Source organism: Lotus japonicus, chromosome 3, assembly GCF_012489685.1.
Source record: "Lotus japonicus ecotype B-129 chromosome 3, LjGifu_v1.2".
NCBI classification, from domain to species: Eukaryota; Viridiplantae; Streptophyta; class Magnoliopsida; order Fabales; family Fabaceae; genus Lotus; species Lotus japonicus.
The window spans coordinates 53489594-53513148 of NC_080043.1; the positions used below are offsets into that span (position 1 = coordinate 53489594).

At 39.4% G+C, this 23555-nt stretch overlaps 1 protein-coding gene across 1 annotated transcript; it reads left to right on the forward strand.

Moving 5' to 3' along the window:
* The first annotated feature begins 1164 nt into the window (after positions 1-1164).
* On the forward strand, positions 1165-23105 carry LOC130743297 (V-type proton ATPase subunit a1-like). The gene is made up of 18 exons (XM_057595477.1): positions 1165-1542; positions 3495-3539; positions 13002-13124; positions 13327-13434; positions 13761-13874; positions 13989-14162; positions 14322-14459; positions 14896-15003; positions 15151-15258; positions 15354-15502; positions 19098-19251; positions 19621-19781; positions 20342-20548; positions 20634-20817; positions 20907-20990; positions 21573-21766; positions 21852-21911; positions 22393-23105. Exons 1-18 carry the CDS (start codon positions 1381-1383, stop codon positions 22595-22597), a joined length of 2478 nt encoding a protein of 825 aa, XP_057451460.1. The 5' UTR covers positions 1165-1380; the 3' UTR covers positions 22598-23105.
* The last annotated feature ends 450 nt before the right edge of the window (positions 23106-23555 follow it).

The window sequence follows — 23555 nt, forward strand, 5'->3', positions numbered from 1 at the left end:
ATCAGTTGTTAGCTCTGTAAATGATTTCAAAAACTCTTCGGTTTCCTCATCATCACTGCTATCTACACTGTTGCTATCATCTTCTCCATTAACGGATTTGTTTCCCCCTCCATGGATGTTGTCCTTATCTCCATTATGAGCTAAGTATACGATTAACCGAATATTTGACCATTTCAAATTGGCTTCGAAATCAGCTAAGTATACGATTAAAATAGGCACCTTAAAATGGAAGGGAGAACGCAACCAACACCACAACCAAATGATTTTCGCAGTAGATGCTACAAAGAAAGAATACGAACAAAAAATTGTGATTTCCTTCCTTACTACCGCTGCTCGAAATGGTTAACGAGCAAGCAATCTGATACTTAAACGTCCTTTGGATTCTGGTCACAAGAAAACCCAAATCAAATTGCTGCTCAATGATTCTTTTTTGAATTCTCCCTCCTAAAACCCTAATCACCCATCGACATAGTCTAACCATGGTTTAATTTGGGTAAAACAATTGCTTTTACATTTTCAATCCCTCGATATTAAATCTATTTAACATGGTCCCTTAAAATGAAATCCCATTAAGGCCCAGTTTGGAAGAGCTTATTTGAGCTTATCTGACAGCATAAGCTCTTATGTCAGTGTTTGGAAGGGCTTATGCAAATAGCTTATGACCTGCCATAAACTATTTTCAGCTTATTTTCATAAGCTACTCAGGATAGCTTATGAAAAACAGCTTATGCTTATATACAACTTATTATTAAGTTATTTCAATAAATTTTCAAAAATAGCTTATGAATAAGCGCTTATGTCATAAGCGCTTATGACCATAAGTGCTTAATTAAGCTGTTTTTCCAAACGGGGCCTAAAATGGTCCCTCAGCTTTTATTATTAAATGATTTAAGAAAATAAAAAAACATGACACATGTCACTGTACCATTGGACCAACGTATTCGGGTTTCACACCCGGTAATTAGACGGGAGTGTGGTAAAATTTGCCTAAAAAAAAACTATTTAACTTAAAAAAATTACGATGATAATAAAATGGGAATGGATCCTCCCATCTCATGGATCCTCTAATAAAATACAGAAAGTAAAACCGTGCACTAACGCATGGAGCCATCTTTTACGGCTAAAATTACAGTGTGTTAGATTATGATATATGACCGCACCGTCACCATGTCCATGTGCATGCGTACCGGACAAGGTTTGGGAATTTCACACTGAACACCGTTCTTTGTATAAATAGCCCGAGGAATTTGATTCTGTGCGAGCGAGGCTTTTGGATTCTAAATTGCAGCTTCGAATGGCAAATTGAACGCTAAGTCTTCAAGCGCAGAGTCAGAGCACACACGATACTAGATCTAGAGAAGATTCAGATCCATTTTCTCGATGGTTTTCTCCGAGAAAATGGACCAGTTCATCGACAACTTGCCGCCGATGGATCTGATGCGATCGGAGAAGATGACCTTCGTTCAACTCATCATCCCCGCCGAGTCCGCTCACCGAGCCATCTCCTATTTGGGCGAACTCGGCCTCCTCCAATTCCGAGATGTAAGTTCTCTTCCAGATCCGACCTCACTTCTTCCAGATTCAGAACCATCCTGTTTTCTTCACTATTTTCGTGTTTTGAGGTGTTGTTCAAGTTAGCTCTGGAGTTTTTCGAGTTTCCTTTTGTGCATGGTTGCGTAACTAGTGTTAGTTTTTTTTTTTGTTGAATTGTTAGTTGAATTGACTGCGAGCCTCTAGAAATTATGAAAAATGCGGCACTGTAAGATTATTTGCTGAATGCAAACTTGTCTGAATCTAGTTCTTGTGCGTGGATTTGTTGATGAGTTAGCGTGGTTGATTTGGCTCGCTGAAGAGTTTATGCGAACTGATCTAATGTTTGAGTGTGTATTTTATAGAATATTCTTGAGATGCTGAATCTAATTGTGGTTTGAGACTTGAGAGGTGTGGTTTTAGTTGCATTACGGGTTATAGAGCAAGTGAAGTGCAGACAAGAAGACTGATGATAGTGACTATATTGACAGTGACCTTGATAAGGAGCTGGAGTTGCTAACTATGACGAATACGCTAACTATGGATATGATGCCGAAAATACACAGATTTTTAATCAGCCTTCAATTCAAATTAGCAAAAACAATGTCTCCTTGCATAATATGGACTTCAAACATTCATGATCTGGATGTAAATGACTCGAATTCCTTACCCTCGGTCTATTAGTGAACTATACCTTCAGGGATTTTGATGTTAAAGAAATAGATAAGTAGACCATCCCATATTCCCATTGCAGTATTGCACTAATCGAGGGCGTTTGTAGTGACTGAGGGGGTTGAAGACTAAGAAGTGAGTTATATATCAGCTAAGTATTCTATTGAATTTATTCTTCTTATGGCTTGATCCAATCTCCTGGTTCCTGCGGAAAGGAAAAATAATTTCCTTCTGTGTTGGAATTTGATAATTAGTTGCTGGAGCTATGGTGCTTTGTCATTATTGTTGAAGGTGGTTGGTTATAACCTTGACTCATTGGTTGAGAGATGATGCCTGCAGTTTCGGTTCCAACTGGCAGCCAGCTTTTAGATCACTGCTCTCTGTTGAAACATTTTTAATCAGTTTTGCTTAACTGTTAGATTGTATCGATGGTAAATTCTACTGATAATTCAGGACAGACTGGTTTCAGTTATAGTTGACTAACTTTCACCAGTCATGTTTTATTGTGTTATAGGCTTATAGCGCTATTTTTGTTTAGAGTTGTTGTTATATTATTGTCTGCTTGTCTATTTTTACGTTATCGAAGGCAAAATGTCTGTTAATATAAAAGGAAGCAAAGACATGAGCAGGCATTAATGTCTTTAGAACACGCGCCTACATTTATACAAATCACACTATGTGTTTGTTTTAATACTAGTTGCGTGGAACATAAACAGGCTTTTATCTCAATACAGTAGAAGAATTTTGTTCACTTTTTGTCTAGAAGTGAGTGCTAACGTGCGTTTGCATTGGTGCAATCAGGTATCCAAACGTAGCACATGTCATTAGCATCATTTTTAGAATGTCATAATAGAAAAGTCCTCATTAGTTGCCTAAACTAGTGGAGAATTGCTATACTCTTGAGAATTGTAGCACTTGTGAGTTCAGGACCAGGCTGTGGTAGTGGATACTGGATATGTTGGACAGTGGATATATGGATAGTGGATATGTTGGACTTACGCAAATGTTTGCTTATTTTCTGATTATGGTCTATTTCTCATGTACTTGCACTTGGAGAGACTAAAAAACGTGAATGTTCCGTTCAAGTAGAAGAAAAGAATTGGATAGAGAAAAAGATTATATTAATTTCACAATTTGAATTTGAATTTTTAGGATATAATAAATTACAGTTTTAAAATCAAGCCACTCTCTTATTTAGGTTAATTTTATATTTTTATAAAATCACTCATGATATGCACATGATCATTTGCTAGTTATTGCAATTCTTATGGACATTGTTTTCTTGTCTGCAGTTAAATGCTGAAAAAAGCCCTTTCCAGAGAACGTTTGTTAATCAGGTAATCTTCACAATAATGTGAATTCCTATTGCATTTTGTGTTCCCTAAATGCTGGCAGCTTTTTGAAATATAGCTAATTTGTATAATAGTATCTTCTTGTATGTGGGCAGTGCTTACACCATTTTCTTGCATTTACAACGTGATTTGCGTGTTCAAAAAATCTAAGAAGGCGTGATCAATAAAGTAGGTTGCTTCATGTGAATCATATCATAGTTACGGTGATGAACTCAAGAATCAACTACTGGTATTATTGAGAAAACAGAGTATCAACACTCAAGAATTGAGGTTGAACTCGAGATTACAACGATGGAAACTGGAATGCAACACAAACCCTAGCCTCTGGAATTCGAGATCCAGAATCTCCCAAATCCTAACCAACTCGATAACTGCCTCAACTGAATGACCCAATCCCTATTTATACTAATTGCTAGCTGTCTAACAGAATTGTATTGCTGACATCAGCATAACAGCTAAGCAGCTATATTAGAAGTAACCTTCTAAGGCTTACTTCCCTTATGTTTCCTAGTATATACCTTTGTAAACCTAGACTTAGGTATTTTAGGGATAGAACTATCATCAATACCCCCCCCAGAAGTACCACCTTGTCCTCAAGGGGAAAGGTGGGAAAAGCTTCATGAATCTTCTCAGCTGATTCCCAGCTATTCTCACAAGCAGGAAGGGACTGCCACTGAATAAGCACTTCCACAACTCCCTGGGTTAATTCTCTGACAGCAAGCACTTCCTCCGGTTCAACCAGCAGCTCATGGTCCTCGGTCAAAACAGGAGGCAAGTCCTGAACTTGGAAACCAGTACCAATTGCTTTCTTGAGTAAGGAGACATGGAAAACTGGATGTATGCGACTGGTAGGAGGCAAATCCAATCTATAAGCAACAGTACCAATCCTAGCAGCCACAGGAAAAGGGCCATAAAACCTAGGACTGAGCTTCTCATTAAGCTTCTTAGCTAGGGATCTTCTTCTATAGGGCTGAAGCTTGAGATAAACCAAGTCCCCCACTTGATATTCAACATCCCTCCTTGATTTGTTAGCATATTTCCTCATCATGTCTTGGGACTTCAAAAGATTAGCTCTCAAATCCCCTAATAGTTCATCCCTGTCAGCTTGTAACACATTCACAGCCTCCAACTTAGAAGGAATTGTAGTGCCATGGAGTAGCAAAGGAGGGTCCCTCCCATAAAGAGCCTGAAAAGGAGACATTTTTGTAGATCTATTGTAGTTGCTATTAAACCAAAACTCAGCCCAAGGTAAGCAAGTAACCCACTGTTTTGGTCTAGAGCCAGTCAAGCATCTAAGATAAACTTCAAGGCATCTATTCACAACTTCTGTCTGGCCATCAGTTTGGGGATGATAGGCAGAGCTATACTTCAGTTTAGTCCCTGAAAGTCTAAACAATTCTTTCCAGAAGCTACTCAGGAAAACTGAATCCCTATCAGAAACAATAGTATTAGGAAAACCATGAAGTCTCACCACTTCTTGTAAGAAGGCAGCAGCTACATCAGGAGCTGTGTAGGGGTGACTGAGAGGAACAAAATGTGCATACTTTGTCAACCTATCCACCACCACTAAGATAGTGTCCTTCCCTTTAGACTTAGGAAGCCCACCAATGAAGTCCATGGACACATCAGTCCACACTTGAGTGGGAATAGGCAAGGGTTGAAGTAATCCTGCAGGAGACAAGTTATCAACCTTGTTCTGCTGACAAACTTCACATTGAGCCACAAAATCCTTGATGTCCCCCTTCATTCCCTCCCAATAAACCACTGCAGCCAACCTCCTATAAGTTCTGAAAAAACCAGAATGTCCTCCAACCAAAGAAGCATGGAATTCCTTGCACAAGATAGGAATCTTGTTAGAGAGTTTAGGCAAAACCAACTTGCCTTTGTAATACAATCTGTGGTCTCTCAAGGTGTATCCCCTATGAGAATCAGGATCCACAATCAAATCCTGCATAATAGCCTGTAATTTATCATCTTGCATGAGTTCAGCTTGCCATTCCTCTAGATCATTAACCTTAATGACTGATAGTGCGCAATAAGAACTTCTCCTGGACATTGCATCTGCTGCTGAATTGTCCTTCCCAGGCTTGTATTGAATCTCAAAATCATAACCAGCCAGTTTGGAAATCCATTTAAACTGTTCCTCCCCCAGCACTTGTTGTTCAGTAAGGAACTTAAGACTCTTTTGATCAGTTCTGATTATAAAATGCCTACCCATGAGATAATGCCTCCATCTCTGAACAGCTCTCACCACAGCCATCAATTCTCTCACATAAACTGACTTGGCCTGACTCCTATCAGATAAGGTTGCACTCCAAAAAGCCAAAGATTTGCCTTCTTGAGATAAAACTGCCCCTAAACCAGTTCCAGATGCATCAGTTTCCAGGACAAATACCTTGGAAAAATCTGGAACAGCAAGGGAAGGTAATTCAGTGAGAGCTTGCTTCAAGGCTTCAAAAGCCTTTTGTGGTTCTGCTCCCCATAAGAAGCTGTCTTTCTTGAGTAACTGAGTCAATGGCCTGGCAATTTTGCCATAATCCCTTACAAATCTCCTGTAATATCCAGTGAGTCCTAGGAAGCCTCTTAAACTCTTCAAATCCTTAGGCACTGGCCACATCCACATTGCCTCAAGTTTCTTTGGGTCAGCAGCTACTGTTCCAGCAGAGAGTATATGGCCCAAATACTCAATTTGTTGCCTGCCACACACACTTTTCTTTCCATTGATCTTTAGATCTTGCTGCTCCATCAATTGTAGTACTTGAGTGAGGTGAAAAACATGTTCTTCCATAGTGAGGCTGTAAACCAATATGTCATCAAAGAAGACCAAAGCATACTTCCTTAAGACTGGCCTCAGAACCTCATTCATTAGTGCTTGGAAAGTGGAAGGAGCATTAGTAAGTCCAAAAGGCATTACTATGAATTCATAATGCCCTTCATGAGTCCTAAATGCTGTCTTCTCTACATCCTCAGCCTTCATCATGATTTGGTGGTAACCAGATTTCAGGTCTATCTTGGAAAACACCCTAGCTGGGCCAATCTCATCCAACAGCTCATCTATCACAGGAATAGGAAATTTATTGGGCACTGTCACCTTATTTAATGCCCTGTAATCCACACAAAATCTCCAGCTTCCATCTTTCTTCTGAACCAAGATCACCGGGCTGGAATAAGGACTAATGCTAGGCCTTATTATGCCTGCATTCAACATCTCAGCTACAAGCTTTTCTATCTCATTCTTTTGATAATGGGGATATCTATAAGGCCTGATATTAGGAATTTGAGCCCCCTCCTTCAGGTGTATGGCATGATCATGCCTTCTATTAGGAGGTAACTCTGTAGGAGAGGCAAACAAAGTAGGGAATTGCCGCAAAACTGTCTTTAATTCAGCTGGTGTCTCCTCAGCAACTGCTTCTTCTTTCTCTAGCAGCTGGTAATGTAACATATATCCCTCCCCTTGCTGCTGTATTGTTTTGACAAAAGAGTTCATGGATACCTTTTTCTTCAAAAGCTCAGGTTCCCCTCTTAACTTCACTTTCTGGTTTCCTAACTTGAATTGCAGGGTGAGCTTCTCAAAGTTGGCCTTAATATCTCCCAACCCAGCGAGCCATTCCAGCCCCAAAACCACATCTACTCCTTTCAAATAAAAAAGATAGAAGTCCTGAACCACTTCTATGCCTTGTATCTGAATTCTTACCTGTTTGCAAACTCCTTTTCCCTCCACCTTATGCCCATCCCCAACCTCTACAGTGTATGTGGAAGTAGTTGTGACAACAAGTCCCAATTTCCTAGCCATAGCTCCTGAAATGAAGTTATGAGTTGCCCCACAATCTACAAGAACTATAATTCTGGTTCCCAACAACCCTCCCCACACCTTGAGGGACTTTCTTGTGGAAATTCCCTGTATACTGAGCAATGAGAGACGCTTGTACTCCAACACTTCTTCTGAATTTTCGAGCAACAACTCATATTCCTCCATATCAGCTCCCTCTTCCTCCTCAGCCAGCAACATGACTCTAAATTGCTTGTTTTTGCACACATGATTCTGACCAAACTTCTCCTCACACCTGAAACATTCTCCTTTCCTAATCTTTTCCCTCATCTCCTCACTTGTTAGCCTCCTAAATGGGTTGCCTCTAGGTGTTTTATTAACAGACTTGTCATTAACACTTCCACTAGAGGAATTTGATCCCTGTGTTACTGAATTTCCTCCACTCTTCACACCAGATTCAACTGTAACAGTTTTATGATAAGTTGAAGGTTTAAAATTGGACTTGTAGGAGTTATTATACCTGGCAGAACCATTGGTTCCAGCTTTGCTCACTGCCATATTCTTCTTTTCCACCATCAAAGCCTTCCTTACCATAGCAGCTAGTGTGTCAGGTTCATAGAGCTTGATTTCTGCTGAAATCTCCTCCTTTAAGCCATTGACAAATATGTTCATGAAGTTTTCTTCACCCACTCCTCTCAGCATTCCTGCAAACCTTTCAAACTGCTCCACAAACTCCTCTACACTGTTAGGGCCCAGAAAAATGGAAGAAATAGACTGAAATAAACTGGTATTATTTACTGAGATTCTGGTGAAATCACCAAGAATCAGTGTAGCAGTTACAGATAGAAGAATAAATGAAAAGACAGCAGAGGCAAATTAGAGAGTGCCTCTATTCTCTCCCAAGTCCCAAGCCTAAACCCAATTCAAGCCTACCTCTCTCTCTCACACAATACATGCTTATATAATCTCCAATCTCTCTCTCTCTCTTCCTGCACAGCTCATGCCACCTCAGCAGGCGGTTACTCCTCTCAAGGGAAATGATTTGGTGCATTGCACCTCTTCCTCTTACTTTCATGGACTCTAGTAGTATTGGGCCTATTCCTAATAATTGGGTTCCTATCATCACTCCCCCCCTCAAAACATCCTTGTCCTCAAGGATGGATGTAGAGAATCCTCCTTGAATGTATGTTGCTGCCCCCAAAGAATCCACCACCTGGATCCCATTGTTGAAAAGATGTGGACCAAGTTGTTGCATGAGGTTCATTTGGATCAGCAGCATTTGCATCTCTTAGGTGAGGTATGTTCTGCCTATGTGGGCTAAGAGATGTTTCCACAACCTCTGGCAGGACAGTGTAGTTCCTAACATTATAATGCAGCCAACCTTGAATGTTGCTACTACCCACTTGGAAAGAGAATTGGTTTTGCTGTGGAATTTCCAAAACCTTCTCCAGCTCATACTCCTCCACTCCCATGCTCAATATCTCCTTAAGATTTCCATGAGAATCAACCTTGAATCCCTGATAGGGTCCCACAGCTAGTAATCTTGATTTATGAAGTTGTGACAGAGAATTTAGCCAATTTCTAGTCAGCAAGTCAAGTTGTCTTTGCAGCTTTTTGTCTTGAGCACTGAGTAGATCTTGAGCTTTCAACAAATTACTCAGCAATTCAGGTACTTTCTCACCTTCTAACCATGATGCAAATAGCATGCAATAGTATCCCCTTTGACTATCCATATAATGAGCCCACAAGTCCTTGACTCGACCAGCAGTAGAGTCACCACAAACAATCACCCCTCTACTTCCATGTGAACAAAAGTGGCAAGAATTCAAAGTGCTCCCAGAAGGTTGATGCCACGCAGTATGTTCTTGTCTTCCCCTTAATTTGTTGAAGTCAGTAACTTGTGAATCCCGGTTGTGAAATCCAAATTCTAATCCAGCAGAGACAATGAACCAACATGAGGCAACGCTTGCTGACCCGTAGATTAGAAGTCTTGGAATTGGGAAGAACTGCAATCTACAGCTTGACTCCCGATGTGTGTATATGACAAGGAAATGCATCCAATTCAGTTCATATTGCCACCTTGGCCAATTGATCTAGGTATCATTGAAATCCCACCTTCTTAACTCAAATGCATTAGGAACAGCAGGTTGAGACCATAATATAATTCCCAGCTTCACACTTCTAAGTGTGATTAGTAGTTTTCTCAGTAGCAGCACAAGAATTAAGTTCCCATTCTCTTTCTGGGACGACCTGATATCTTCATGAACAACTTTCAGATTCTGGTGGGTTTTCCCAAAGGTGCATGAGAAATTCTTATGAATTACCCACATACATTTATCAACGAATTCAATTTCCCTCACAGAAGAATTTAGTTGTGCATGTCTCCACTTCAGAGTATAGAACTCAAGCTTTTGGTGCCTCAAGTTATGAAATTGAGCATCTAATTCATTGGAAGAACTAAGCCAGTTCGATATACTACCTGTTTGCTCTTGTGCCAGATGTTCCAGAACCTGATAAAGTTTCAAACTCCTACTCGGGTCCCATCGCTTGGAGCTTAGAGTTCCCATTATTTCTGAGGATAAGATATTCGAAGATTGTCTTCTTTTGAACACTGCTGAAAACATTTTACTAGAACCGCGTGCACTCCCTGCACCCAGATCAGGGTGCCTTTGAACTTGGGTCTCTCCTTGTGCAAATCCAGCGTTTACTCCTCCAGTAACATGGGTCCAACTTGGCTGGTTGAAAACTTTGGGTTCCTGAGAAAAGACCCGACCCATGTCTAGATTCTGAACTATTGGGCCCATGAAATTTTTAGTGAGGCCCGTTAGAAGAAAATACTGGTGTGTTTCTTGTAGTTCCACATGTGGCTTGTTTGCTTTCTTCACATGTCCCACTTCAGAAAATAGAGCTTTAAAACTAGTATTATTCCCAAAGACTAACACGTTTCTCCCTTTACTTCCAACCGCAGGTAAAAATTGGGTAAATAATTTTTGGGTTTTAAGCCAGCCACTTACCTCTTGGGCTTGGCCCATTAGGCTGAGAGAAGGACCCAATTCGTTTGGTCTCCATTTTGCCCATACACTTGCCTTCAGACGTCTAGAGACTTCTGCTACCTCCTCTCTCATTCTCGTTGCCGGTGTAGCTTGATTCTCTGACCCCGACGCCGCCGTCGGTGGGGTGAGCGCCGCCGGACAAACACCACTGTCCATGGATTCTGGTGGCTTAGGTGGTGGCCGCCGCTTAACCATCTCGTTTTTCACCAACGCTGTAGTAGCTCCGAACTTTCCGCCGGCTCCGTCTCGGATGTAACAATGACTGCCATAGTACGGCGGTTTTGGAGGTGGTCGCTCAATCACCAGCGCTCTCGTTTGCACATTCGGTGCTTGGTCCACCGTCTTCTCCGCTGCCGTCGGCAAAGTTTGCGTCGCTGTAGCAGCGCCACAATCCGTTTGCGCCGGTAGCATCAGCTCTATCTTACCTTCTGGATTCGTCTTCCCCAACGTTACCTGCTTTGTTAATACTGCTGCCGCTCTTCTTGATTCCTCAGGAGCGTCACCGATTTGAAGTTGTGCATCCATCGGTTTCTCTTCTGCTGCAGTTTCGCCGTTCTCCGTTGGAACGACTTCGCACTGATCACCCCCGTAGCCATTGGAGTGGATCCATTCTGCACACCAGTTTCTTCTGATTTCCAAGTTTGCTTCCTTGGCATTTCTGGCTTCATCCTTCTGCTCCGTCGCTTCTTGGATTGGTTCTGGTAGGTACGTTTCCGAGTTTGGTTCAAATTCTCTCAGCAAAGCAATCACAAAATCCCACCACGTTGCTCTCGGATTTCGTTTTTTCCAGAGGTACCACCAAAAGAAAGCATCACGCGTCAAAGCCTTCTCAGCCTCTGAGAATTTCTTCTCTTCAGATACTCCTTTGAGCTCACAGTGTTGCTCCACTGTGATGATCCATCCATAAGCCCATCTACCATCGAATTCTGGAAACATCATCTGGAATCAATGGCTACCACAGCACCTAGATCGGTGCTCTGATACCAATGTTAGGGCCCAGAAAAATGGAAGAAATAGACTGAAATAAACTGGTATTATTTACTGAGATTCTGGTGAAATCACCAAGAATCAGTGTAGCAGTTACAGATAGAAGAATAAATGAAAAGACAGCAGAGGCAAATTAGAGAGTGCCTCTATTCTCTCCCAAGTCCCAAGCCTAAACCCAATTCAAGCCTACCTCTCTCTCTCACACAATACATGCTTATATAATCTCCAATCTCTCTCTCTCTCTTCCTGCACAGCTCATGCCACCTCAGCAGGCGGTTACTCCTCTCAAGGGAAATGATTTGGTGCATTGCACCTCTTCCTCTTACTTTCATGGACTCTAGTAGTATTGGGCCTATTCCTAATAATTGGGTTCCTATCATACACTCCCTTCTTGCTTGAGTGCCAAGATTGCTGCAAAAGGATTTGAAGCTGCTGCAAGTTGGAACCTGGCTAGCAGTGCTTCCTTGAACTTGTCCCAAGTTGTGGCAGTGTTGCTGGTTTCCCACCATTGATACTAGCTAAGTGCTTTTCCATCCAATGCAACCATAATTGCTTGGACCTTTTCTTCTTCAGTAGCTCCCTTAAGCTTGAAGTACCTTTCCAATTTCTGAATCCAACTATAGGCATCTTCATCTCCTTGGAAAACTGGAATCTCCAATTTCCTCCATCGCTCAGTGTGAGAAACCTCAGAACGCAACTCATTCACTGTATCTCCTTGAACATCACCTTCACTCTCTGTTCCTTCGATCGTTTTCTCCTCCCCTGTTCTGCGATGAAATTTCCCTGTGCGTTCTTCGCTCCCTTTCTCACCGTCACTCTTCGCAGCAAGATTCTCCACAATCTTCTCCAATGCGCGAAACCGCTCCTCAGTTCTCTCGCGCTCAATCGCGCGCTCCCGGCGCTCTTCCTCTCGAATTCGACGATCCTCTTCTCTGTCGCGACTCATCAACTCGATGAGTCTCTCGATTGCATCAACACGAGACTCCATTCTACTAGCAACCATAGAATGGTACCACAGCTCCTGGATGGAGCTCTGATACCAACAATGATGAACTCAAGAATCAACTACAGGTATTATTGAGAAAACAGAGTATCAACACTCAAGAATTGAGGTTGAACTCGAGATTACAACGATGGAAACTGGAATGCAACACAAACCCTAGCCTCTGGAATTCGAGATCCAGAATCTCCCAAATCCTAACCAACTCGATAACTGCCTCAACTGAATGACCCAATCCCTATTTATACTAATTGCTAGCTGTCTAACAGAATTGTATTGCTGACATCAGCATAACAGCTAAGCAGCTATATTAGAAGTAACCTTCTAAGGCTTACTTCCCTTATGTTTCCTAGTATATACCTTTGTAAACCTAGACTTAGGTATTTTAGGGATAGAACTATCATCATACGGTTATCCACATAATTTGATTCTAAAGCACTGAAGATATAGGTCCACTTTGACAGTTTGTTTTTGGGTGTGATGGTGGTTGGGGGGTGGGGGTCATCATTTAATAGATTTTGTGTCTCCTGCGATTTTTCCTGTCTTTTTAAGTTAATTTTTGGACTAGATATATTTAGAAGTTTTGATTATGATAATGTTTTCTTTCTTATTACATTTACTGCACTTCATTTTTGCAGGTCAAGAGGTGTGCAGAAATGTCAAGAAAGCTACGATTCTTCAAGGATCAAATCAATAAAGCTGGTCTAATCTCTTCTACTCGTATTGTATTGCAACGGGACATTGACTTAGAGGATTTGGAGGTCTCTTTCTATTTTTGAGTTTCTCCATCAGATATGATAATTGTCTTAGGGTTTGCATTCAAGTTACTGTTTTCTTGCTTCCAACAATTATATGAGACTGTAACTTAAATTGGTGGCCGACACGCTTTAGCTTTCCTGTTTGCTTCAGGGTTTTCACCCTTGAATCTGACTTTATATGTTCTATTGGGTTGTCTTATACCAGGTACAACTTGCTGAGCATGAACATGAGCTGATTGAAATGAACTCTAATAGTGACAAACTTCGACAATCATATAATGAACTTCTGGAATTCAAGATTGTATTGCAGAAGGTATTTTTTGCCACTAGGATATTTTATTCTTAGCATACTCTCAGGTTAATATTAAATTACTGAAGGTGTATCTACATGTTCCCTGTCGTTTTGGTTACATTAGTTATTTCCTGTTCAAGTTCAGTTAGCCAATGATGCTCATTCTGATCGTAATTTATCATCAGATACTATTTTTTAATATTATTTGATCTTCTTTTTTAATATATTCTTTGAAATTCTATTATGTTGTTCTCTACTCATGAATTCATCTGTTAATTTGATGATTAAAATGTTTCCTCTATGCTTTCTGTCTTTTAATGTGGTATAATTTTGTCGGTAAAATTCAGGCATGCGGTTTTCTTGTTTCAAGTAATGGCCATGCTGTCTCGGACGAGAGAGAATTACAGGAGAATATATACTCAAATGATGACTATGTTGAGACAGCATCTTTGCTTGAACAGGTTCCTTGTAAACATCCTTTATCGTCCTTGATATAGCTTTTTTTAGCTTTAAAAGTACAAATATTTCATTAGTTTTTACATTAATTTTATGCTGATAAATTACTTATTTTACAGGATATGGTGCCTCAACCATCAAATCCATCTGGTTTAAGATTTATCTGCGGGATAATCTGTAAATCCAAGGTTCTTAGGTTTGAGAGAATGTTGTTTCGAGCTACAAGGGGAAATATGCTTTTTAATCAAGCACCAGCTGGTGAACAAATCATGGATCCTGTTTCAACTGAGATGGTTCTCTTCCTTCTTATTATTTTTAAGAAGATTGATAATTGGACTCTTTTCTTCCCCTTTTCAATCTGTATTTATCATTTTATCTATCGTGTTCCCAGTTTGTATATATTTCCGTTGATGTCTGTCCTTTCAATGACAGTCCTGTAATTTTCTTTTCAGATTGAGAAAACAGTGTTCGTTGTGTTTTTCTCTGGGGATCAGGCAAGAACAAAGATTCTGAAGATTTGTGAGGCATTTGGTGCCAATTGTTATCCTGTTCCAGAAGATATAAGTAAGCAGAGGCAAATAACTAGGGAGGTAAGTGTGCTCAGTTAGGATGGTGTTAATTTTTTGCCTCCTCAGTTATGTATATTTTTCCATTATGACATTTGGATAAAGTGTGCCCTGGATAAAATTGGGATATTTTCTATTAAAGTATAAGTGAGATAATATTTTTGTAGTTTTTTAAGCTAACTACTAGAGAATTTCGCATATCTTTGCTGTTGGACCGCGTCCTTATTTATTATGAACCTATACCAAAGTATACAGGGATCTGGTTTTGTAATCCAAAATGGGGGTTGTTTTGATGCTCTTCAAGTTTTTCTGTATGTAATGTGAACAGTTTTCAGCGGTCTTTTGTGGCAGTACCATTCAGGGTTATCAAGTAGTATGTCTTGGGAAAATTAGTTCTTACATTCAATTGAAAAGTTAGAAATGTGTGGTTTATGGTTTAAATTTTTATTTTTGGGTACAGGTTTCTTCACGTCTTACTGACTTAGAGGCAACTTTGGATGCTGGGATTAGGCACCGGAACAAAGCTCTAGCTTCTATCACCGACCATCTAGCAAACTGGATGAACATGGTAAGAGTTGGCTTCTGCATGTCTTATTGCCTGAGATATTTTGATTCTTTGTTTTAACTGCAAAGCAATTCTAATATCCAATGAATTGTGCAAGTAATGGCTGTCAGTATTCAATCAATAAATCTCATCCTTATCACCTTGTCCTAGGTAAGAAGAGAGAAGGCCGTGTATGATACACTGAACATGTTAAATTTTGATGTCACAAAAAAATGCCTTGTTGGAGAGGGCTGGTGCCCTATGTTTGCTAAAACACAGGTATTTTTTATTTCCTAATATTTATTTGCAAATTTTGAAAACATCTTTGATATATATTTTCTGATAAAAAGAACTTACGTCTAATGATTTTCCAGATGCAGGAGGCGCTGCAACGTGCAACTTTTGATAGTAATTCTCAAGTTGGCATAATCTTCCATCCGATGGATGCAGTGGAATCACCTCCTACATACTTTAGGACCAACACTTTCACAAGCCCATATCAGGAAATTGTTGATGCATATGGGTGAGCCTAATTAATATTGGTTGAATTCAGTAGCAACAACATGAGTAGTTGAATGTGAAGTAACTTTTCTGGAGTGTTTTTATAGCGCATTTTTTCCCTTGAAGTTAGAGAATCAAGTGCCAATATGCTAAACCTCTGTCAATAGATTAAGGGATGTGTTAGGATCAATTATATTAGGATTTAATATAGGATTCTATCTTTTGTTTTAGGAACTAATATTGTATTTTAGGATGTTATCTTTTATTTTGGTTAGGATATCTTCTTTATTTCTTAGAGGGTAAGTCATCTTATTAGGATTAGGTTATTATAAATAGGAGTACCCTCCTTAGGTTAGAATCGTGGATTAAGTATTTGATTTTGTAAAGGGAACCAGCCCTTGAAGAGGAACCAGCCTCTTGGTTCTAAGAGGAACCAGCCTCTTAGTTCTAATCTTTCTTTTATTTTCCAGTTTAATATAATAAAATACCAAAAATATTATCATTTATCTTACTTTCTCTTTCGTTTCTCCACGTTAGGATTTTCAGATCCTAACAAGTAACAATTGGTCCGACCTACTGGATCCGTCAAAACCCAGTGCCCCTAACACCCTCACGGTCCTCTTTCCTCTACCATCTCCTTTCTCTTCCAAAAAAAACAGCCGTCACAGTACTTCGCTACAGTAATCCGCACAGTAATCGCGTACAGTACTTCGCTACAGTACTGCGCACAGTGGCGTACAGTTCCACACACCCTGTTTTGAACAGCACCTTGGTTCTGGGGTTTTGCTTTCCTTGTTTTTTTTTCAGGAACTTGTCATCATGGTCCTTTCTATGGAAGAATGGAATACTATTGTGGAGGAGTTTCCCAAGTTTGATGGAGTGGATCCGGTGTCTTGGATCATTCGGGCCCAAAAAATCTTCCGGATACACCGTTTGAGGGACCAAGATAAGGTGCAACTGACATTTGTTAGCATAGATGGGGCAGCCGCTCATTGGTTCTATTTTTGTTGTTATCACAATCTCAACCTTACTTGGAATTCATTTCTCTCCCTCTTGCTTCAACGTTTTGGAACCGTCTCCGAGAGGCTGCAATTTCATAGACAGAGTGGCAATGTTGACACTTACATGCGAGAATTTGAAGCTCTAGTGGTTCGAATTCATAATCTTTCTGAATTACAGTTGTTAAGATATTTTCTGAGTGGCCTCGAACTCGAGATTAGTTCTCGGGTGCGTTCTTTACGCCCTGCCAATGTGTCGCACGCCATAGAGCTTGCACGAGATGTCGAATTCCGCCTTGCTCATGGACAACTTCTGGATCTCATGGTTTATTTTCCTCCTCCTTCTCACAGCGCAGGGGAAAGCGTTGCTGGTATTCCAGTGGAAGAAGACATACTCAAGGAGGACTCAAGCAGCCAACATGCTACGCTCACTTCTGAGATTTATAATGAATCCAAGCAGGACACTACCTTGCCGTTGGAAGGTCTCACAGAAGATGCGCCAATATGCCCCACATCTCTAGTATTCAACTTTTGGGAAGCACAATCTCTATGGTAGATGTTCCATTGTCATTGATTGTGAATGCTGTTATGATCGAAAAGTTTGGCAATGTAGGCGTTCCTAAACATCCGGGTACACAATTAACTATGGGCTCTGTGGACAATGTTGACCACTCGACGCGGAGGGGCGAGCCGGCGAGCCCTCAATTCAGATGCAACTATGGGTCCTCAATGTGTTGTCCAAGCAACCTCCTCCAATGCCGCCAGATATGGACACTTGGATAGTTGCTATTTTGGCGCTTCACTCAATTTGCCCCCTACAATGGGACCGGGGGGAGAAGATTGGATCTACTAATATTGTATTTTAGGATGTTATCTTTTATTCGGTTAGGATATCTTCTTTATTTCTTAGAGGCTAAGTTATCTTATTAGGATTAGGTTATTATCATAGTAGTCAATCCCGGATCGCGGCGCGTAGCGGCCGACCCCAAAAGTGGGATAGCGGGATAGCGGATAGCGGGATGACCGCTATTTTGATTTTTCACATATAATATTATATAATTAATATATACATATAATTACTAAAAAGTGATAAATATAACTTCAAAATTAAAATTCATAACATGATGAAGTGATAGAGAAGAGAGGAATACTAAAGGAGAAGAACTGGAGAAGTATTTTTGAGAACAGAATAATAAATAAGAAGGAAAAGAAAGGAAAGAAAAATAGAGGAATAGAAGATAAAAATCAGAGCAACTCAGAACAGAACAAAGGCCCAAGAGAAACAGGGGTGGTGGTCGCCGGAGCCTGGAAGGTGCTTGTCAGATTGCGCCGTGGCCATGGGTTCTGGACTTCTGGTCGAAGGGGCTGAGCTGAAGGAACGACACCGGAGATTGCAGAGGAAACGCGTATGAAGAAGAAGAAACGCGTTGAAGAAGAAGAAGAAGAAACGCGTTGAAGAAGACGAGTGAAACGCACCGTTTCACTTATAAGAGCGAAATCCCAAAAGTACCCTCAAATTTTAACCTAATTTTGAAATTTTGAGGGCAATTTGGGGATTTTCCTTGGACCCGACCCATCTTCAACCTGGAGCACCGCGATTTGCTGCGATTGAACGCAATTTGAACGCGATTTGGCCGCGATTCGCGGCGCGACAGCCGCGACGGCGTTCCGCGACGCGATCGATTCAGAATCGCGGGGAAGGGCCGCGACGCGACGCGACGGCGCGATAGCGCCGCTATTTGCCGCGATTGACTACTATGGTTATTATAAATAGAAGTACCCTCCTTAGGTTAGAATCATGGATTAAGTATTTGATTTTGTAAAGGGAACCAGCCCTTGAAGAGAAACCAACCTCTTGGTTCTAAGAGGAACTAGCCTCTTAGTTCTAATCTATCTTTTATTTTCCAGTTTAATATAATAAAATACCAAAAATATTATTATTTATCTTCCTTTCTCTTTCGTTTCTCCACATTAGGATTTTCAGATCCTAACAGGATGTCTGATTAGTGTATGTAGAATTGGATAAATTTAATTGATTATACACTTTTTACCTTGCAAATGGTATAGCCAATTTTCTAAATAGTGTATATTCTACGTTTAACGTGCAGAGCTTATATTTTGAATAGATTACTTTTCAATAAAGTGAAACTAAATTTATACATTCTTGATAAAATATTTTACACTTAGTTTCCTACTTATCTCCTGATGAAGTCAACAACTGGAATTGTCTTGTGGTGTATTTGACTAATTAGATAATTGAAGGATACTAAATGTTGGTATACTGGGGATTAGAGGGGACAATTTTAAAATTTTAACTGCAACGGTACTTTAAAAATGTATCTAAACTTGCATGAATAAACCTTTCCCACCCCTTTTCTATTCCTAAACTTGTTTGTTGATATGAATGCCTTCCAAAAGGTTGTAAAATTTCCTGAGTAATGAGATCATTTGATATGGTATTACTAGCATATGTCATCTTTTTTTGAGGATTTTATTTCTGGATTGATTCTAGGTATGTACTGTGGCAGATACAAACTATCTAGCTTACTAGCCACTACTTCCTAGGTTTATAATCCATGATAACTGATTAGATTCCTAATAAGACCTTTTACTTGGCAGTGTTGCTAGATACCAAGAAGCAAATCCTGCAGTTTACACGACTGTTATATTCCCCTTCCTATTTGCTTTGATGTTTGGGGACTGGGGACATGGAATTTGCCTGTTACTGGGAGCGTTAGTTCTTATAGTACGTGAAAACAAGCTCAGCACGCAGGTAAACATTCTATGTTATACATGTAAACCATCTCTCATGAATACAAAAATGGTTTGAGATATATCGAACTTGCACATCCTTCCTTTTCCTTCTTACTTGAACTTCATCATGGTTGATAATTATGCCAACTAAGCTTTTAATCATTAGCTACCGATCATTCAGTGTTTAGCAGAATTTGTCTATGAAGTGTCATTTTTTCCCACAAAATTATGTTTTCTTTTTGTCCATAAATATCTTGAAATTCTAAATGTCATTTTAAATTAATATATTGTAGTATATCCAAGTGCAAGCAGAGAATCAACACTTTACTTTTTGTTTTGCTACTTGCATTACAATTAATACCTAACAGTTCTATTTAAATTCTTCCAGAAACTTGGAAGTTTTATGGAGATGCTATTTGGTGGGCGCTATATTCTTCTTATGATGGCACTATTTTCAATCTATTGTGGGTTAATCTACAATGAATTCTTTTCTGTTCCTTTTCACATATTTGGTGCATCAGCCTATCAATGCCGTGATAGTTCATGCAGGTGTGTATTATTATGTCTCTTAGAGCCTCTGATTTATGTACCGGTTAAATGTCTTTTTGTTTTATTCTGTAGAAATGTGATGCCTTACTTGTTGCTGCAGAATGTTCCCCTTTCCCCGTTTAGTATTTTTCTGAGTTACCTTGTGCATTCAACATTTTTCAACTAATGTTACAATTTTTTTCCTTTTCGTTTTAAAATTAAATGGTTAGAACAATTTTCGAACTTAAATGGCTGCTCTTATGTATCCTATTTGGTGTTGACATGACCTAAGCATCTCCACTTGCATCTGTGCATTTTGAGCAGCATTGGGGTTGGGAAACGAGTTAAGTTATTTGCTTAAATATGTCATCTAGGCTTTAGATCATGTGGAGTTTTGGGGTTTTTTTTTGGTTTATTTAAATTTTTTTCTCATTTGAATTGTTCTATTTTTTATTTATTTATGTTAGCTGAGAATGTGGTCAACTTAGAACTTATTTTGCAAGGCCATACTTTTTGGTTAGCACCAATCCTTTGACTTTGATTCTGAGTGATTTTTTTTATCATTCTTCGTCTTTTATCAGGGATGCACATACTGTTGGCTTAATCAAATACCGAGATCCATACCCGTTTGGTGTGGATCCCAGCTGGCGTGGAAGTCGTTCGGAATTGTCTTTTCTTAACTCTCTGAAGATGAAGATGTCCATTCTGTTTGGTGTGACCCATATGAACTTAGGAATTTTATTAAGTTATTTCAATGCTCGTTTCTTTGGATGCTCACTGGATATAAGGTGTCTCACTCTTCTGTCTGGTCCGTGCAGTTATTATGTTATCTTTTAGTAGAATGTTTTAACCTACTCTATATGTGGTCCCCAGGTACCAGTTTGTGCCACAGATGATTTTCCTTAACAGTCTATTTGGGTATCTTTCCCTTCTCATTATTGTTAAGTGGTGTACTGGCTCTCAAGCGGACCTTTATCATGTAATGATATATATGTTTTTAAGCCCCACAGACGATCTTGGTGAGAATCAGTTGTTCTGGGGCCAAAGACCACTTCAAGTATGAATCTAGTTCCTTGTTTATTTTTACTTTATACAATTGTGTTCTGTTTCCTGGTCTCATCCTGTATTACTGGTCTTGATGTGCAGATTGTATTATTGCTTTTGGCCATAGTTGCAGTTCCGTGGATGCTCTTTCCAAAACCTTTTATACTAAAGAAGCGGCACACTGAGGTGCCACTTTTACCTGCCTTGTATATGATTTAGCAAGTTTATTTTATTCAACCAAGCTCTGTTTACGTTAGCATTTGTGTACATATGCTTCCTTTTTTGACTCCGAATTTCTGCTAAAGGTTGATCACCATCGATTGTCTTTAAGAAGTCAGAACAGTTACAATGATACATTTTCTTTGGAATGAATATTCTTAGAGTTTGGGTTAAGCCTAACTCTACCACAAAAGCTAGCTTAGGATGATGAATACTCTACCCTTTATAAGGACTATCTTAGCCATATCTCTAGTCAATGTGGCACCTCTAATACCATCTTAGGATTTGGGTTAAGCCTAACTCTACCCTAAAAGCTAGCTCAGGGATAAGAATTTTTATACCCTTTATAAGAACTGTTTTCGCCGTGTCTCTAGTTAATGTGGGACTTTAGCAAATATGTTGAAGTAGTAATATACTTATGACTCCTGCGGGCAATGCAAACACATTTTCTGGCTTTAGTTTTCTTTATTCTTTACTTCTGTTGCACTAGAAATTAAACTGATGTGAAGGCCAAGATTATTAATCTTTTATTCTTCTGACATTATACAGAGATTTCAAGGTCGTAGTTATGGTCTTTTGAATACTTCTGAGATGGATCTTGAGGTAGAACCAGATTCTGCCAGGCAACATCATGAAGAATTCAATTTTAGTGAAGTTTTTGTTCACCAAATGATCCACTCCATTGAGTTTATTCTAGGTTCAGTTTCGAATACAGCATCATATCTTCGACTTTGGGCATTAAGGTTTGCTCTGCCATTATCCTCCATCTCCATGAATTTCTATTTTATAGATTCTTGTTCCTTGGTTGACTTTTCTTACCACTTGCAGTTTGGCTCACTCAGAACTTTCTACTGTTTTCTATGAGAAAGTCCTGCTTCTTGCTTGGGGGTGAGTTTGATATATAACCTGTCTTTTATACTCTCAACATTTCAATCTTCTACGTGCCTCCCTCAATAGACGAAACAAAAATTCATAGCTGAACTTGGATGAAATGAGACTCTTTATGATTGATGTGAATAACAGTAATCTGTGAACCACAAAATCACATAATTCTAAAGGATTGTTTTCATAGTCCACAGTGTGCACTTAAACTTTTGGATATGTATAGTGTCAGAATGTTGGGATATTTCACTAATGTTAACATTAATAGGAAGGGCCAATTTTACACCATTGACATGCCAGTTTATCAATCAAATTTCCTCACTTCTCTGTTATTTTAAACTATTGTTTTGATATGCTTGGATTTGTGACTATAACAAACCTTTATAAGATTCAAAGAATTAAGGAGAAGCCTCCATTGTTGCATTCATAGTTTTTTTGATCTTTATTCTTTTATTATTAATGCCATTCCTGGTTCCAATTAAAATAGGTATGACAACCTTGTCATTCGGTTGGTGGGGCTAGCTGTTTTTACCTTCGCAACTGCCTTTATACTACTTATGATGGAGAGTCTTAGTGCTTTTCTTCATGCTCTGCGGCTTCACTGGGTTGAATTTCAAAATAAATTCTACCATGGTGATGGCTTCAAGTTCAAGCCCTTTTCATTTGCCGCCTTAACAGAGGAAGACGATTGATCCATTCTTATCTCGCTTTTTTGGCAAATACACGGAGGAAGACACAATTGAAAGGAGCACAAGATGAGAATTTGTTGGAACCTCGATGGTTCAGAAATTTAGGTTTGCTTGATAGAATGGTGCTTTATATTGACCTAGCAACCAACAAAAGAAAGAAATTCTTGCATATTTTCCTATGGCTACGGTGGTATAACTATAAGTCTATAGCAGTTCTCTGCCAATGGTCATGGAAAGCATTTGCATCGTGTAACTGAATATTTACCTTATAGTTTTTTTTCCCTTCTTTTTAGAATAGGAAACAGGAAGAGATAGGCGAAGGGAAGGAACTGTTCTGACTAAATTTTTTGTAAAGAGGAGCTGGGATCCATCATATAGTGTAGCTATTGGATTTTGGTTCTTTGGGGTTACATAAATATACATCATGTAGCGGAGGTTTTGCCTGGAAATAACAAATGTCTCTGAAATTTTCTTGTATTAATAAATGAGAAGATAGTGCCATAATTTTTTCTGTATGGGTTTATCAAAGTAAAATGTTGAAACCTGAAAGCATGAGTTTATCAAAGTAAAATGTTCAAATCTGAAAGTATGGGTTTTTCGAAGTAAAATGTTGAAAATTGTAAGCTGAATGATGCCATTTGTATGCCATTTGTATGAAACTGTGTAATGAAGTTTATATAGGTTAGAGTTCTGTAAGTTTGCAGGTTTACCATGGATTATTCTGAGTTCTGTAATTAACTGAGTTGATCTATTTTCTTGTCAACTGGATTAATGACTTTAAGAGTATGTTTGGATCAGGAAAAAACATAGTTTTATGTTCATTGGAATGGTAAATGTCACATTCCGATGCCCCAAAGGTCAAAGCTATGCAGTGTCCGTTTAGTTTAACTGGATGAGTTTTCAAACACAGTCTAACTTGTTAGTTAATACATTACGGTACAAGCTGCCTATCAAAAAAAAT